This window comes from Coenobita brevimanus, chromosome 98, assembly GCF_032717465.1.
Source record: "Coenobita brevimanus isolate Jiangsu-jjx chromosome 98, ASM3271746v2, whole genome shotgun sequence".
Taxonomy (NCBI): Eukaryota; Metazoa; Arthropoda; class Malacostraca; order Decapoda; family Coenobitidae; genus Coenobita; species Coenobita brevimanus.
In genome coordinates this window covers 34,588,275-34,607,091 of record NC_137051.1, presented here as the reverse complement: position 1 = coordinate 34,607,091, position 18,817 = coordinate 34,588,275, and the positions used below count along the sequence as shown (strand labels likewise).

At 42.6% G+C, this 18,817-nt stretch overlaps 1 protein-coding gene across 1 annotated transcript in view; it reads left to right on the top strand.

Annotated features, from left to right (window-relative positions):
• The window catches only part of tweek (transmembrane protein KIAA1109 homolog tweek), an 839,779-nt gene that overhangs the window by 343,950 nt on the left and 477,012 nt on the right, over nt 1–18,817 (top strand). Inside the window, 2 exon segments of the mRNA XM_080283669.1 lie at nt 2,159–2,342; nt 4,833–5,003. Of these exon segments, the coding sequence (XP_080139795.1) occupies nt 2,159–2,342; nt 4,833–5,003 (355 nt within the window).

Below are 18,817 nucleotides of genomic sequence, written 5' to 3'. Positions count from 1 at the left end.
CGAACATTGAAAGTCCCCTGATCACTGTGAGTTGTGTTTCCGCATGGCCACTCAGTGTCTAACACACCGCAAGCCACAAGTAAATGAATGGTAAAAGTGCCTGTCTACCTCATGACAGAAAGGGGAGAACCCTGCCCACAGCCTTGCTTGTCCCCCCCTCCCATCCTTCCTCCATACCCTTCTGGCTCCCCCCTCACTCCCTCAGTCTCTGCCCATCTCCGTGGTGGTACCACTGACTGGTGAGTTTTTTATTTTTTTTGTGATTTATTCAACTATGATTGATCATATTGAAATTCCACAAAATCCATGAAAAAGCTCATGAAATTCTACATCAAGACATATGCTTATCTCTTGGAAAGTGCTGGCAAAATTTTGCACTAGGATGGCGGGAATTTATATGAAGGTAAGTTTTACTCCTGAACACTTTAATCTCTCTGCATTTCTTTACTTTTACTTATCAGTTTTATGTGTTTTTATTAGCTTATCTTATAGTATACATACCAGTAAAGATGATGTATACCATTTATACCAATACAGCCAATTTACGGTGGCATATTTGGCCATGGATTTTTTTTTTAACCCCAGGTCAATCTCCTGTCACCGATAACTGATTTTCAAGCCATCTTCAGGTTTTTTGTTGACTTTTGTTGGTTATGCATTGTTTTCTTGATATTTAGCATTAATATGGATAATCCTATGATTGTTTTGTTTTCTCAGTATGGCAGAATGACTGGAAAACAATGACAAAATTAGGAGGGGTGCTCTACATGCATTAGTGTATAGGTAGGGTGTTTTATGGTTTTCTTTGTTTTTTCCATGGTTTTCTTGGTGTTTAGCATTACTTTGGATATTCCTATGTGTATTTTGATGTCTAAATATGGCAGATTGACCTGAAAACAGTGCCAAAATTAGGAGGGGTACTGTACATACAGTAGTGTACAGGTCGGGTGTTTTCTTGGTTTTCAGTGTTTTTTTTGCATGGTTTTCTTGGTGTTAAAAATTATTTTGGATAATCCTATGTATGTGTTGATGTCAAATATGGCAGAATGACCAGAAAATGCTTCCAAAATAAGGAGGGATATTGTACATACAATAGTGTATAGGTAGGATGTTTTTGGTTTTCAGTGGTTTTTCTGAATGTTTTTTTTTTGGTGTTTAGCATTACTTTGAATATTCCTATATGTGTTTTGATGTCTAAATATGCGTGAATGACCAGAAAACACTGCCAGTTGAAGCATAGGTACTCTACAAATAGGTTAGGTTTAGGTTGGAGGTTGGGTATAGGTAGAGTCTGGGTATGGTAGGGGAATAGTGTTCGTTATCCAGATGTTGCCACTACCTGGACATGCCTTTGGCTCTGTTATGTCTGGATAAATGAGGGATTACTGTATTTAAGTGGTAGGAGAATAAGATTAAAGGTAGATGATGTTTGGTAAACCATTGCTATAACTAACCCCAGTATATATATATCAGATATTTAATTTAACGATCACCAGAAAGCCCACTGAACTTTCGTCCTATTTATAGAACAGTAGTTGTTAAATTTGGCACAGTGGATGGCAGTTACTTGAAAAACATGTCTGGCAAGGATGCTACCCCTAGTGAAAAGCATGGTGCTACTGAGGGTGTAGAGGGCAAGCCCAAAAAGGTAATTATTTTTTTAGTTTTAGGTAAGTGGCCCATGGCCCCCAACATATCTCCATTGAACCTGTGTTATTGTTGTATTGATAGAATTGTTTATGAAGACTCCAACATGCTTGGATGTTTCAGTCTTGGTCATCTCAATATATGATAAATCATGATGTGATGAGTTTTCACATGATGTAACCCCATTGCATACGAAGACATGACTGCAATTTCCCTCAGTAACATTCAAAATTATATATAGGTTTAATGTGCAGAATACCGTAATTACTAAGGAAGAGATGCTATGAAATCTTCAAGGCCAATGAGGAATACTACTTGGATGCATATACCTGTGAGGTGTAATCCAATTTCCAGGGGCTTGAATGGACAGTGTGTGTGTATGGCCCATTTCTCCAGGCATGCCGTTAATTAATTCTCCTGTCATGTTTTTCTGCTTCCTTGTTTCTATACTTAGGTAGGAAAATGAGTTGATGATGATGATGGTGATGATAATGATGATTTGCTCCAACAGGACAGTAGTGCGTGTGAGTATTGGTAAGAGCCAGGGTCTGTACTCCAGCCTCTCCAGGAAGATGAAGGACAAAAACAATGCCCTTATTACCATTGGGGATGTGAGGATTGATATCCCACAACACCCAGTGATCCTCCATGACATGATGACACGCAGCAGCAAACAGCTTTCATCCACACTCATGGTTAGTAACAGCGCTGACAACCAAACCCTTGTTAACCCCTTTGAGGTGTATGGACCCCAGACAAGGTTACTGTAATCCAATACATTTAAGGGTAGATGAACAGCCTACTTCCCTCAGTGACATTACATGATAAAAAAAACTATCAAATGTAAACTGACCCAACCTCTCAACACCTACTCATATTTCATATGATGACACCCAGCAGCAGTGAAGATACTGCAAATTGCAAATATAAACATACATTACACCATCATCATCATCATCCAGACCTCCTTTCCCACCCTATGGCTGGATAAGTAGCAGTGTCCAGACAGCCAGAGTTTGCCCAGTCCATTGGGCCACGCTTCCATTCACTCTTCATTCAAACCCCCGGAATCCTGGCTTTATCTGATAGGCCAAAAACATTCAGCACATTCTGTAGCTTCACAAAAACGTATCCAGTAGAGTCAGTCCAGATGCTGTCACGTTAAAAAGGGGTGCATCCCTGATCAAGCACTTCTTCTCACAACATTCATGCAGCCAGGATGTTCTCTTGTCAGTCCCCTAGCCTCACTGACTTCCATGCCTCTCTTCTTTACACACACATCCACCATATCCCTCCACCTTCCCCTTGGCCTACCTTGCCTCCTCCCTCCTTCAGATTCATTCAGATATACAATTTTTGCCACTCTATTGTTATTCATTCTCTCCACATGACCATACCATCTCCATACACTCACTTCGATTTTGGTGTCCACAGATTTCCTCACTCCTCATCTTTTACGAATCACATTATTTTGTATCCTATCCACCCTCTGTACTCCACATACATTCCTCAGCAGTCCCATGTCCACTGCTGTCACTCCTGGCTTTTCATTTTCATGCCACACCACAGTCTCACATCAATATGTTAAAGTTGACACTAACACTCCTTCATGGAAGCCTTGTGCATCTGTAACACTCAATCCTCTGTTTTTTATGAAGGCCTTCATAGCATTAGCTACTTTCCTTCCATGTGTCACTCTATTTTTCACTTCTTTTGCACATTTTCCTCTCTTTTCTGTCACTGTACCCAAGTATTTGAACTCTCTCACCAATTCCAGTCTCTCTCCATTCACTGTAACATCACACTGGGAGTCACATTCTTTCTCAGTAACCATCACTTTACTCTTTTCTACCTTTACTCTCAAGGCACAATGCTCACAGTCTGGTATTTGCAAGTAGTACTGCATCATCAGCATACAACAAATTTGAGATATTCCATCCATCACCATTCATTACCAACGCCACCCCTCTCTCTATTACTCGTGCTTTTACTTTTCTCATCACCCCATCCATATATATATTGAACAACCATGAGGACATCACATAACCTTGTCGTACACCCACACCAATTGTAAACCATTCGCTTAGATGCCCATTTATCCATACACATGCTTCACTACCATCATAAAATCTCTTGACGGCACCCAGCAGCTTACCATCTGCACCGTACATATGCAGAGCCTTCCACAGTCCTTCTCTGTCAACTTTGTTGTATGCTTTTTCCAGATTCATGAATGCCATAAGCACCAAATAGTCCTTCTCACAAGCCATCTCCACTCTCTGTCTCACTGCAGATATTTGATCCACACATCCCCTGCCACTCCTAAAGTCACCCCATTCATCACTCACTAGGATATCTGATATCTCTCTCACTTTCTCTATAATAATTCTTCCATATACCTTCCCTACCACACTCAGTAAACATTACAAAGTAGGTAAATAAAAATATGTGCAGATAGTTAGGACTGTGAAGAGTGAGAGTTTCAGGGTTTAAATGATTTGTGAATGAGTGTCTAGGCCATGTCATTAGCCCTCCTTTTGATAGTTCTTTCTCTATCATGCTTTTCATTCCTGAGTGTCTAGGCCATTTCATTAGCCCTCCTTTTGATAGTTCTCTCTGCATTATGATTTCGTTCCTGGAATTCCGGCCCTTTCCTCACCCCATTGTCAGGTGGAAATTAAAAGATTAGAGTTATGATGATGGTAGTTCTTTGCTATTACGTTTTTCTTTCCTTGCTTCCTGGACCCTACCTTACCTCATCATTAGGTGTGAAATCTGCCAGGATAATCCATCCATCCATCACTCAATCCTACATTGTCCCATGAGGAGCGTAGGAGCCCGGGGCTAGGCAGTTGGTCCTGACATTTAAGATCAGAGTGAACCATGATACTAATATTAAGGATAGTGATGGTGGTGGTATTGGTGGGGATAATAAACTGGAGAGAGAGAGAGAGAGAGAGAGAGAGAGAGAGAGAGAGACAGACAGACAGACAGACAGACAGACAGAGACAGACAGAGATTGAAATAATGGAAAAGAAAGTGAACCAAAATTATTGTGAAGTAAAGGGAAAGAATTAAGAGATGAGAATGATAGTGAACTAATGAGTACAAGAGTGAACTGAATAGATCGAGTATGAACTCAAGAGGAGGAGAGTGATTTGATGATGGTGATGACATGACTCCAGGAACTACGTGTGGCACGTCCCAGTGCTCGACTGAGTCGCGGGCCAACTGTGGATGAGCCAGATGTGACGGCCTCACCTCGTCCACCCCAGGAGCCTCCAGGACCTCAGGAGGCAATACCACCAGATGCACTGCTTCACCCACTTGTTATTCAGTTCTCTATCCTCCTACAGGTAATTCACTTCCTACAGGTGGTTATGTGCATACAGTTAGTCTTATGCAGAGCTGAACAAAAAAGTGTAAATAATGATGCAAAAGCACTTACAAATAATTTAGCATTCCTCCCCACGTGTAAGTTTAAATTTGGGGAAAAAAAGAAAAGAAAAGATAAAAAGAGAGAAAAGAAAAGGAGAAAAAGCTAAAGTCAAGAGAAATACAAAAAAGTTTATAGAAACAGCTGAAAGTATTAATTGATAAAGTGTGTAAAGTTGAGTTTTGCATGAAATGAACTTGCATTAAAAGAAGATAACTGTACTTGTAATGTACATGAAAAAAGTTGGAGTGGATTCATTGTATCCAATGGATAGTAGCAAAATATTTTTGCTTTACACTCTACCCACATGTGTATATCTTTTAATTTCTAGTGGACTGTACCATTTTGTAACAACTTTCGTTAAAATCAATAGGAAAGTTAATGTTGCCCATGTATTTCTTCAGCAGTTTTACACATTGCACCTTAACATTCTCTTGTTTGATGTTTTAACAGTGTTATAAATAATATTAACATAGCTTGCAGCAGAAATACAGTACACAAGAGATTATTGAAATGTGATGAGCATATTATCTATGGAGGAGGTGTTATGGAATCTTCAAGGCCACTTAGAACGTGACTCTAAAGGTTGTACAGTATTGCAGAGGGGAGAGGCAAGCCTGTCATTTTCTCTTGATATTTGTGGAATGTGGGTTGAATGCCACATTATGGAGTGCTGCCAGCAATTAGAGGAGGCTCATGTTCTTTGTGGTTTCTGGAGATTTTGCAACAACTTTTCCCTTGCAGTTTTTTTTTTTGCAGGTTCCCTCTTGTTATCCTCGCGTACAGTTTCGATTCATATTACAGTATGTTGACATTAATTCTAGACAGGTAGCACACAAAAGAATGTCTGTCTAACCTCCATAGTAAATTGGTCTGAAAGAGGTGTTATGGAGTTTCCTATTTCACATAGAATATGGCCCTAATACATGCACAGTATTTTCAGGAGGAAGGTAGGACACCAGTTTTTGACAAGCAGTTGTTTGACACCTGTGGTTAGGTGATTTTATTTGTATGGTGTTGGAGAGGGATGCCCTCATGTGGTGGCACTGATATAACTGTGTGGCTCTGTTGTCCAGTTACTTAAATGTCCCTCAGCTCCCTTCCTAAAGGAGGATGGTAGACTGTAGGAGAAGGCAGCTTCAGACAGCATTCTTCAAAGTTCATATCATGAGAAGCCTGGGCAATCACAGCAACAAAACAACAACATCAGTCAGAATCACACATTACAGAATGCATACAACAATAATGTAGTCCAGACACAGCGTGTCTTCATTACATACAGAAATACTTCTTAAAAATTATGTGTTCACCTTCTTGTTCATTATTTAATTTTACCCCTGAAAATCCGAGTGATGTCCTTGTCTGTTTGTTCTTGATGCTTTAGTTGATGATATTCAACTTTAGATAGGCCCCTCTTATTGATGAAGTTTAGTACAGTGGAATCTCAAATTTCGATGGGCATATGTACATACAAATCACCGCGAAATTCAAATCATCGAAATTTAAACTGAATTTCTTATGGGAAAAATTAGTTTGGGTCCGGGGCCTCCGAACCTAACTACCTAAAATCATGATTTTTTTGCCCACACCCCCTGTAAACTTTATGAACTATAATTGTGGTTAAGTAACTGTAGTTCTGCATTGTATTGCCATACTGTCAGCAAGTTTATACTGTACTTGGTGTATTTCTGCCCTTTCCTGTATTGCCATTTCTCCTTTGGCTGCGAAGATTTAGAGGTGCCAGGCTGCTCTTGTCCATTACCACTGCTACCCGAAGAACCACTCTTGCTTTCCATCTTGAAACAGGTAAGTTGCAACAAAAATACAAAGAAAATACATACAACTGAATTGCACTGAAATGCATGTCCACATATGGAAGGTACTGGCTGAAAGTGCAGCACTTGGCTGTAGAGGGCTGGCTGCTGGAAGGACAGTCGCAAGATGGCCGCCAACAACAGAGCATCACCTTGCACATGGCTCTCATCTGGTAGCTGTTGTCCTTAAACAACATGACTACTTTTTTTCTCAGTCTCTAGTGTTCATTTCTATGTTGCTCCTTATATTCATAATTACCGTACTTGTCTTTGTTTCAGTATTCTGCCTACTGTATTTGCTACCACCTGTAATTCATTTTGTTTTAGTATTTCTACTATTGATTCTCTTCGTTTAATTTCTCGTTATATCTTCTAGTTATTAAAGTATTGATTAGTTAATAATAAGTATATTTATAGAACGACGGGGAATCGTCCAGGGTGCGAATTGTCCTGATGGGAAATCGTCCATGTTTTGACGGGGAATTATCTTATGGGCGAATTGACTGGACGGTGAATTGTCTCGGAACCATATCATCGTATGCTTCATATACTGTATGAATAAATGATGTTGATTTTCACTCTCTTCTTGACACATCACATACGATATTAGGTTAGGCTCATATTCGTTTTCGTTTCGTTTTTAAAGGCTCCAACATGCTTGCATGTGTCGGCCTTGGTCACCTAATGGCGGCTCTCCATGCTGCACGATCCATTGCAGCCTCCCTGTTCAATCCCTTAACCCTAAGGTCACACTTAATGACCTCGTCCCATGTCTTTCTCGGTCTACCCCTCATAACCCCGCCCCCAGTATTAACACTTCTTACCTTCCTCACCCAATTATCATCCCCCATCCTCTCCACATGTCCAGACCATCTCAGTCTACCTCTCCTCATCACAACACCAATACACAGGTAAGATACAACTTTGGGAAAGCAAATTTTACAGGATTGAGAAACTTTTTTGAAAATGCGGTTTGGAGAAAATTCAGAGAAACAAGAGAGATACAGAGGAAGTGGGATATCTTTCTAGACCTCTATAATTTGGGAGTGGAAAAATTTGTACCAAGAGTAAGAGGGAAAAAAAACAGGAAGAAGGAGTGGTTAAATAGAAGGTGTATGATAGCAAAAAAAGAGAGAGATAAGGCATGGAACAGTTGGAGAAAGAGAGGTAACAACAGAACAAAGGAGGAATATAAAAGAACAAGAAATGAATACACAAGAATACGTAGAGAAGAAGAAAGGAATTTTGAAAAAGGTATAATAGACAAATGCAAGGATGAACCCAAACTGTTTTATAGATTTGTTAATGGCAAACTGAAACAAAAGGAAGGAATCACCAAACTGAAAGTAGAAGGAGAGGTCTTTAAGGATGCTGCAATGCAAGCAGAAATAATGAACAAACGTTTCCAGTCAGTTTCCACTAAAGAAAAGGAGCTTGTGGAAGGGGAGGGAGTGATTAGAAATGTTCCAGTGATGAAAGATATAAAAGTGGAGGTACAGGAAGTGTATAAATTACTGGAAACTCAAGATGGAAGGAAAGCCCCAGGACTTGATGGAATTTCTAATTGAGTACTGAAGGAATGCAGAGAACAACTGGCAGATAAAATTCACAGTTTAATTGTATGCTCACTGGAAGAGGGGAAAGTGCCACAAGAATGGAAGAGGGCAAATGTGGTACCAATTTACAAGGGAGGAAACAGGGAAGAACCCCTGAATTATAGACCAGTGTCTAACCAGCATGGTCGCAAAATTGTGTGAGAGAATCCTGAAAGACAGATGGATAAAATATCTGGAAGAGATGAATATTTTGGCTGAATGTCAGTTTGGATTCAGAAGTGGAAGGTCATGTGTTTCTAACTTGTTGAGCTTTTACTCAAGAGCGATTGACGTGGTACAGGAGAGAGATGGTTGGGTGGATTGTGTGTACTTAGACTTAGAGAAGGCCTTTGACAAGGTACCTCACAAGAGACTAATGTGGAAACTAGAATATATATGAAGACTAAAGGGGAAACTTCTGGAATGGATGAGAGACTTTTTGAGAGACAGACAAATGATGACAGTAATAAAGGATAAGATGTCTGGATGGAGGGAAGTAACAAGTGGAGTCCCTCAAGGCTCAGTGTTGGCGCCAGTAATGTTCCTGATTTACGTAAATGATATGGTAGATGGAGTGAACAGTTATGCGAGTCTGTTTGCTGATGATGTAAAGATCTTGAGGAAGGTAGAGGTTGAGGAGGATTGTAAAATACTGCAGGAGGATTTGGATAGGATACACAATTGGAGCCAGACGTGGGAAATGAAATTTAATGTAAAGAAATGTGAAATATTGGAAATGGGTAAAAGTACCAGGAGGCCATCACTGAATTATTTGTTGGGTAATGAATTAATCACAAAAAGGAGAGAAGAGAAAATTTTGGGAGTGCTGGTCCAAGATAGTTTGTCACCAGAAAAGCACATTAACCCTTTAATCGCGGGTGTCATTCCAGAATGACATTGCAAAAACTGGACCAAACCGCGGGTGTCATTCTTGAATGTTTGTGAATATTTTGAATACCCCGCGTTTTTTCCGTGCGCCAGTTGTTTCAAGGGAGAGTAGCTATTAAGTTCTTTCACTCCAGCCGACCCCCACCTCCCTCCTCCCCCCCCTGGGGCCCCACCTCCCACCCCCTGGGCCCCCCACCCCACCCTGGACCAAACACGCATCAGTATCTGTCCAGCTGTGTGAGTGACAACACTGCTGATGTGGCAGTGAAGTGCAGGCAATTACAGTGCCTTTTACCTGCCTCAGTGAACACAGAGTGGGTGTTTATCATATGTGCAGTGTTCATATATGTTTATAGTATTATTATCAGAATGAGGTTGGCATTTGGTAATGGTGTGTGAGCGAAAAATAGTGATTACAACACCGCTGATGTGGCAGTGAAGTGCGGGTAATTACAGTGCCTTTTACCTGCCTTATTGAACACGGAGTGGGTGTTTATCGTATGTACAGTGTTCATATATGTTTATAGTATTATTATCAGAATGAGGTTGGCATTTGGTAATGGTGTATGAGCGAAGGTAATGGTGTGTGAGCGAAAAATAGTGATTTTAGATCGCTTACTTCTAATGGCACTGCCCATCCAGTGATAGTCAACAAAATCATGAAACCTACATCATTGCAAAGCCGAAGGTTAGTGCTTTCTAATGGTACCTTATTTTTCGCTCTAGATTTATTCTGTGCAGAGTTATAAAGGTTTAAAGTTTGTTTACATTTTGGTCGAAACCCCTGCGGGAGAGGCCAGTCGGGGCAAAACAATGCCCGCGGTTAAAGGGTTAACAAGATAGTTGGAGAGACTTATAAACTCTTGACAAACATAAGAGTAGCATTTCACTATATGGATGAGGAGATGATGAAAAAATTGATAGTGGCCATGATCCGCCCCAGGTTAGAATATGCAGCGGTAGTGTGGTGCCCACACAAAAAGAAAGATATAAACAATATTGAGAGAATACAAAGAACAGCAACCAAGATGGTCCCCAGTCTGACAGACCTGTCATACAGAGAGAGGCTAGAAAAACTGGATTTGCCTTCCTTAGAGGAAAGGAGAAAGAGGGGAGACATGATTGCAGTGTTCAGGACCATGGTGGGAGTAGATAAAATTGACAAAGAAGATCTGTTTGTATGGGATAAGAGAGCAACAAGAGGACACGGAATGAAATTGAAAAAGTCAAGCCGCTTGAAGGATATCAAGAAATATAGCTTTCCTTACAGAAATATAGACTTATGGAATAGCCTGGACAAAGGGATTGTCCAGTCTAAAAACTTAAACAAGTTTAAAGCTAAATTTGACTTACTGAGAAACAGCGACGGAAACCCACGAGCATAGTACATTCCGTGTATATCACAATTAGGTATATTAGGTAAATACTTAAATATTTGGAATGACTTAGACAAAGAGGTGGTGCATGAGAAAAAACATTCATGTGTGTAAGGGTAGACTTGATAAATGTGGATATGGAGACAGGACAACACGAGCATTGCTCAGTTCCTGTATACTACAAATAGGTAAATACACTCCAGTCCCATCCTACCTCTCAACTCTTCCATCGTAAACCCAGCCCCTCCAGGCCTTGGACGCAGGGACGCACTGCACATCCACCTAATCGTTGTCATTTCTGTACATCTGAGCCGGCGAATATCTTCCTCCTTTACTGCCCAGGTCTCACTTCCATACAGCATTACGCTCCTAACACATTTCATTCATTCATTCATTGCCAGACACCATGTATCCCAAACGGGGTGGCCAAGGGCTTAGAGTTAATTGTTTTACAGGGAGGGGCACTAATCCTCCACCAACCCCACTTGACACGTAGGGATGCCAACAGCATCTGGTGTTCCCAGGCGGTCACCCATCCAAGTACTAACCAGACCCAACGTTGCTTATGCTGCATACAAAGACCCCTTAGCATGTAGGGAGAGTCCTCTCAATGTCAGGAGAGAGGCAAGAGCTCCCTGAACTTCTTCCAACCACTTCTCACCCTAGCCACAGAGCTGGCTCCAGCCCCACCTCCAGCACACAACACACACTCAAGAGATTCACCAGCAAGTTCAGTCCTTTCACGTCTGACAATCTCCACCTGCTCACGCCATACGCATAAAATCAGCATTATCTCGCAGTCTACCTTTGATACCACTACATCTCTTATGCACCCAATTATCACAAACACCGCACAAGATGGAATTACTTCCCTTTCCCTTGTGGCAAACTGCACATGGCCACTCTCCCTCGTCTTTGACAGTACCGCCACCAACCCTAGATATCATCAATTTTGTTTTATCTGCATTTACCCTTAAGCTCTTGTGCCCCATACCATTTCTCCACTTCCTAAACCTTTCCTCCGCCTCCCTTTCGTTCTCTGCAATCAACACCAAATCATCAGCATACAACAACTCCCACGGGAGTCCATTTCTAAAGTCACGTGAGAGGGCATCAAGTACCATGATAAACAACATGGGACTCAAGACTTACCCCTGATGCACACCAACATTCACGGAAAACTCATCACTCAAATCTCCATTCACTCTTACCTGGGTGTGAGCACCCACATACATAGCCATAACCACCCTAACCAGCCACTCCTCCAAGCCAAGCTCTCTCATTGCCCACTTCACCACCTCTCTAGGGACTCTGTCAAAGGCCTTTTCCAAATCAATAAAAACAAAATAAAGATCCCTTCTCCTACCAGTATATTTTTCCTGAAGCTGTCAAACAATGAATATGGCATCAGTGGTCCCCCTACCTGGCATAAACCCAAACTGCATCTTATCAATATTCACCCTTTCTCTAATCATACCTTCTAAAACTCTCTCCAGTACCTTCCTTATCTGATCTAAAAGCTTTATACCTCTATAATTTCCTCTTTCCAGGGCATCACCCTTCCCTTTATACACATTTACAATTACACTTTTCAGCCAGTCATCTGGGACAACACACACATAAATAATCCTATTTATCAGGTCAGTGACTAACCTCACCCCTATATCGCCTGAGGCCTTCAATGTTTTGGCAGTCAACCCAGACACACCTGCTGCCTTCCCCACCTTCATCCTGCCTATTGCCTCACTCACAGTAGCAGCAGCAATCAAAGGCCAAGGACCAGACACTGGATCTGCTGGCTCCAAACCTTCCCTGTCCCAGTCAAACTCCTCATTCAACAACCGGTTATAATGCTCTCTCCATGCATCTTTAATATCCTCACTGTTCACCACTATTCTTCCTTCATCATTCGTCACACACTGCTCACCTATAATATCCCAATTATCCCTCTTCACCTGACCTGCCACCCTAAATATCATATTTTTCCTTTCCCCATGATTTAGGTTATCAAGTAATAGTCTCTGTGACTCAGACTTTGCCCTGTATACCTCTCTTCTAGCCTTCTGCTTGGCAGCCAAATATTCCTCTTTTCTACCACCCTTCTTCCATTCCCGGAAAAGCCTTCTTTTCTCCTTAACTGCAGCTTCTACACCCTCATCCCACCACCAAGTTACTTTATGTCTTGGTGGTCCTCTTGTCCAGCCGCATGTTACATCAGTAACTCTCAAGAAATTGTTCTTGAGGGCTCTGTACTGTTCATTAACGCCTCTGTCTACAGCTCCCTGTTCAGCCACCACTCTCTTCAACTCGCTATAGAAGGCATCCCTTACTACTTGGTTTTTCAGCTTCCATAATTTCCTCCTAGGTACATAAGTCCTCTTTTTCATCACTTGTTCTTTAAGCACCATATCACAAATCAATAGTTTGTGCTGCTGCACACACTCCTCACTTCCTATAACTTTAACATCCCTCACTAATCTCCTATCGGCCCTCCTAACCAGAAAATAATCTATCTGACTGCTATTTCCCCCAGACTCATATGTAATTAATACGTCTTCTTATAATTTTCCTTCACTTCTAGCATTTTGGTTCACATCAAAAATATTAAATTTGCTTGTTTTGGTTGGACTCACCCTGAGAGCACATGTCACATATGATATTAGATTAGGCTCATACTTTTTCTTATAATTTTCCTTCACTTCTGGCATTTTGGTTTGCATCAAAAATATTATCTTTGCTTGTTTTGGTTGGAGTCTGGCCGTGAGAGCACATGTCACATACAATATTAGAGCCGTGATTTCGTGCGAAATAAGTCAAATATTCTGATTGACTGACCAACTCAGCTGGGTTGATCTTCGACGAGTGATCACCTATACAACAAACTATCAGCTGATCACTCTCCCTCCTCCCGCTTGCTCACTGACAACAACAAATATGGTGTCATAAATAATTAATGAACAATGTCTACCTGTATATGGAAAGCATAGAAGCAACTGCATGACTCAGTATTTACTACTCAGTATATGTAATGACATTACAAACGTTTTTGTCGTCGTAACACCAGCCACACTACATTCACAAGCTGACACTATTATCAAAATGTTGAGCTTGTAAATCTTTGAACATGTCTGCCTTCATCACAAATATTTTGAGTTCTTTAATTTTGTGAAGAAATTTTGCACGTTTAACTAAATAATAACCACCATATAATTCTTATTTACTTAGCCATGGTTAAATATGAGGAAAAGTGGGAAGAATGTGAAGTACTGAGAATCAGCTGAACGGTGTTTATGTTTGTGATCAGCATCAGGTTGGAAGGGGGCAACACTGCTCCCAACCATTGTTGAGGCAAAGTCAACCTGAAGGGTCCCAGTTGGAATTTGACATCACAATGTCGGATTTTGTCCTCGCATGGACAAGAAAATGGCGCCCAAGTCAACATTATGACATAACAAGTCAACAGAAATAAACTTTGGTTGACTTTTAATTCTCGTGAAATCACAGCTTAGGTTAGGTTCATACTTTTTCTTATCATTTTTCTTCACTTCTAGCATTTTGGTTTGCATAATAAATATTATCTTTGCTTGTTTTGGTTTGAGTCTGGCCCTGAAAGCATCGAAATACGCGACTTTGCATCGAAAAGTAAGGTAGGCAGACCACTCCATAATGCATCGAAATTTGATTCATCGAATTCTAAACTGTCAAAATTTGATATTTCACTGTATGTTGTACACTGTATCCTTGTCTTTATATACAGTGGAATCTCCTAAATCTCAGCTTTATGGTACCGAACATGCCACGATTTGAGAATTCCACGATTTACAGATAGCTAATCGTATAGGGAAAATTACTTACGGGTTTGTCATCTTGGAAAAGTTGCCACCCTTACCCTGAAATCTACTTCAGACTGGTCACCAGCAAACACTAACAACCTAGAAAAGAAATTAGTAAAGTACAGTAACCCCTCCAATATCCGGATCAATAGAGCCATCGGTAGGTTCGGATATTGGTTTCGTCCGGATATTGGGCCCCAGCTTATGGACTTGTACTTATGGACCCTAACTCAGAGAAACACCTATACAACTCCCTCAGGACATGCATAGCACCTATTTAACACCCAAATCACACCAATAAGGCACATAAATGACTGAAATAAATGCAAAAGAAACATAAAATGTGGGTTTAGAAGTATGTTCATACATTAATAAACATTCTGGTACTTATGGACTCTAACCGAACCTAACTCTGAAAAACACATTCCTACTGCACATGCATGAGGTAAGTATAGTATGGAAAGAAGTACAGTATGACACATTCTGGTAAGTATAGTATGGAAAAAAGTACAATATGAAACATTCTGGTAAATATAGTATGGAAAATAGTACAACATGAAACATTCTGGCTACTTACAGCAAGTCCCTGGCCACCTCGATGAATAACCGCCTCCTCTCAGACTCTGACAGTAAGAACGATTTCCTGAAGCACTTGCACTACACTCTTCCTGAAGTCTTGCACTGAACTTAGTCACTAACACACAGAAGTCCGTTCTTTTCACAGTGTTCACTTTAGTCCAAGTAATGTTCCATTTTACTTTAAGTGTTGCACATTAACTTTTCCCAAGTTTTTTAAATTTTCCAAAGCCAAAACAAAGAAGGTTAGTTACGTTAAATTTCTTTTCTACTGAGTCTTTTCTCCCAACTTGAAAACCTTAACACAACACACTGTTTTTTTCACTGCACAACACTCAAAATTCCCGTGTGATCTAGTGGAGAAGTTCTTGCTATTTATTCACTGTCAGAGTCCAAGAGTATCACTGGCAGGTGACCAAGGGGTGCATCGGTGGGTCGTGGTGATGGCGTACCGACTACAGAAGACTCTGAAGATAGCTGCAAACTCACATCGAGCGGTGACTCCACTGTAGCTGATGTGCTGGGCTGTGGCTCGGAGCATGAGGGCCTGTCTTGGGGAGGCAACGGAGTGGAACCAGGGCTTGGCACAGCGGGGGTCACGGGCCTGAAAAAACTGTCAGTCGTTGACTGACGCAAGGACCGACGATTCTGGCGATTGATGATGCGGTGCCGGAAAGCACGCACTTCCTCCACGAGTCCCAAGGGCCCCATCTCCCTGACGCAGTCCGGGTGTTCCAGGTAGTCTAGGACGAACTCTAGATGTTCCCGGAGTGCGCTCAGCTTGGGGATGGCTGGAGTAGTGTCCTGCTGAGAGGAGTCCGCATCATCATCGCCATCGTCGTTGGAATCTTGAAGTTCGGGACTGACACCAGCAACCGAAGACGCGATCTCGATATCAGACAACGTCTGATACCCAGGATCTCCCTCGTCGTCATCCAACCACTCACGAACATCATCCACATCAACATCGTCGCCGTGCGTACGTAGCCGTGCATGGAAGTCATCCACGTCAAACCCTAGGAAATCGTACTCCAGATCTGTTCCAAGAAGCAGACGAGACCAACCATTTTCAAGAGTTTTCACAGGGACTTCCTTCCATGCACTAGCCCAGTTGTACAGCGCAGACTTGATGTTGTAGCGGCGAAGGTTTTCCAAAGTCCGCTTGCCTCGAGTGTCACGTCCTTCCCTGCGCTCGTCCTCGTCCTTGAGGACAACCATCACCTCGTCCAGGAACTTCCGACGGTACAGGCGCTTTGTTGCCACGATCACTCCTTGGTCCATTGGTTGAATGAGAGCAGTCGTATTAGGTGGCAGAAACATGCACCTAATACGGCCATTTTCAGCAACCAAGTCCTTGTCGCACGGGTGGGCAGGTGCATTGTCGAGGAGAAGGAGAGCCTTTACCTGGTCGCGAGGAATTCCCAGTGTCTTTGTCTGGTAATGGATGACCTCCTTGATGAAGTGATGGTGAAACCAGTCTTTGAAAATCACAGCTGTGAACCATGCTTTCAAAGAATGGTACCATACGACAGGAAGGACATCCATCACCCCACGAAGGCACCGAGGCTGCTTTGCACGGCCAACAGTAACGGGCTTAAGCCGGTGCATGCTGTTAGCATTGGCACAACACAAAGCAGATATCCGTTCCTTAGAAAGCTTGCGGCCAGGTACACGCTTCTCCGTCTCATCGGCTAGAGTGTTCGTTGGCACCGAGCGATAGAATAGGCCAGTTTCGTCAGCGTTATAGACTTGACCGAGAGTGAGGCCCTCCCTGTCGATCAAGCCTTTCACCTTGTGCCGAAACTCGTCCACTCCATCCTCGTTAGCGTCCAATGCTTCGCCATGTGCTTTACGGTTAGTAAGGCCATGTCGTAACTTGAATGCGAAGAGCCAACCCTCGGATGCCTTGAAGTCAAGGGCATCGTGAAGCCTTGCAAACTTCTCAGCAGCAGCCTTCAGCTCCGTTCCACGAGCCATCACACCAGCTGCACGTTGCTGTCGATACCAAATCAACGTGGAGCAGTCGATCTCTGCATACTTGGGGGTAAACATAACCTTCCTCTCCACGTTGCGTTTGCTTCTCGACGAGAAGTCAGCCGTGTACTGCATGAGCTTGTCTCGGGAACGCTTGATATCGAACAAAGTCGACCGGGCCAGGTTGAACTCGCGGAGAATGCGTGAGGAAGACCAACACGCATCAACCTTCTCCAATATCTCCCGTTTCTTCTCCAGAGTCAACACCACTCTCTTCCTTTTCTCAGGAGGCGGGGCCATCATCACACACACTAAGAGTAGGGCAGAGAGCAGCAGGAGGCCTTGCAGAAAGTACGGCACCACCACAAAAGCGAGCACGTGGGCAGCCATGGCGAACAGCGTAGGTCTTGTTGCGTTGAGAGACAGGCGGGAAGTGGGGAGGATGCAGCGGCGCTCTATCGGACGTCGGAGGAATGACGAACCAAAACAATGCTCTCACGCGGCGCGCGCGGCAAGTTCAAATTACGGACGGCAAAAAATCGATTTATTTTTTTTTATTTTTTTGGATTTTCGGACCATTTTGGGAATGTTTGATCCCAGGACGATAAGGTTCGGTTAGTGGGGATGTTCGGTTATTGGGCGTCCGGATATTAGAGTGATTACTGTATATTTATTGGGAATGAACAGTATTGTAAGATTCTTATCTAACTCTGTCTGATGACATTACTTGTATGTTTGGGAGTGGGGGGAGGGGTTCTGAGGCTTAAGGCAGATTATGGCCACTCAGGCAAGTGTGCTGCTGCCTGTATGCTGCTTCCTCCTTATCAGACTTCCTCAGGATTCCCTCAATATCCAGTATGGAGACAACGGAAGTGGTGTCATCATCACCCTCAGTTGCCTCCATGTCGTCATAAGAGTCGGCTGCATGCGAAGGGCCAGGCTGTGGCTCAGGCTGTGGATTTGGCTGAGGGCGGCCAGAGTGTTGGGTGATTAGCTCCTGGTAACACTTATTGTTATGCAGCTTTTTATGACATTGAAATCCCTTTTCAAGAGCAATGATAACCATATTACACCTCACTTCACTGTCCATGCATTCCACTTTCTCTTTTGCCATATCTGTGACCACAAGCAAATCACTCATGTCTTTCATTAAAGGATCCACTTTTTCTATCACATTTTCTCCTCTTTCTCTCTAACGCTCCATCATAACCACATGCTCATCATCCTGCATAACAGCAGTTAACATTGCCTCTGTCGCCTCTAGCTGTGTGTTAACCAGTTCCATAACATTGTTAGGTGGCACCTTGTTAAACCCTGGCAAGTGGAGGGTGAGTTCCACAACCTGGGCTGCTCCCTCATTGACTGGCTGTACATGACATGGTGGTGGCAGACAAAGGTGAGGGAAGATGAGCCGCCAAGCATGGACGATTGTTGCCACATTCACCCACCCCACACCTTAAGCTGCCCATCAGTTGAGCACTTAATGTTGTGCTGATGCCAAAACTTTGCTACTGTCAAGACAGACTGCGGAGCTGTGGGGTTATGTTGCAAATCTTCGTCCTTTTCTTGGCCTTTGTCATCACCATTGTCACTAGTGTTACCACCAACAGGTCCTGTTGCTGTTCTACACCACACTCAGGCCTATCCTACCCTACCGTTATGTCCTGAAGCACAGCCA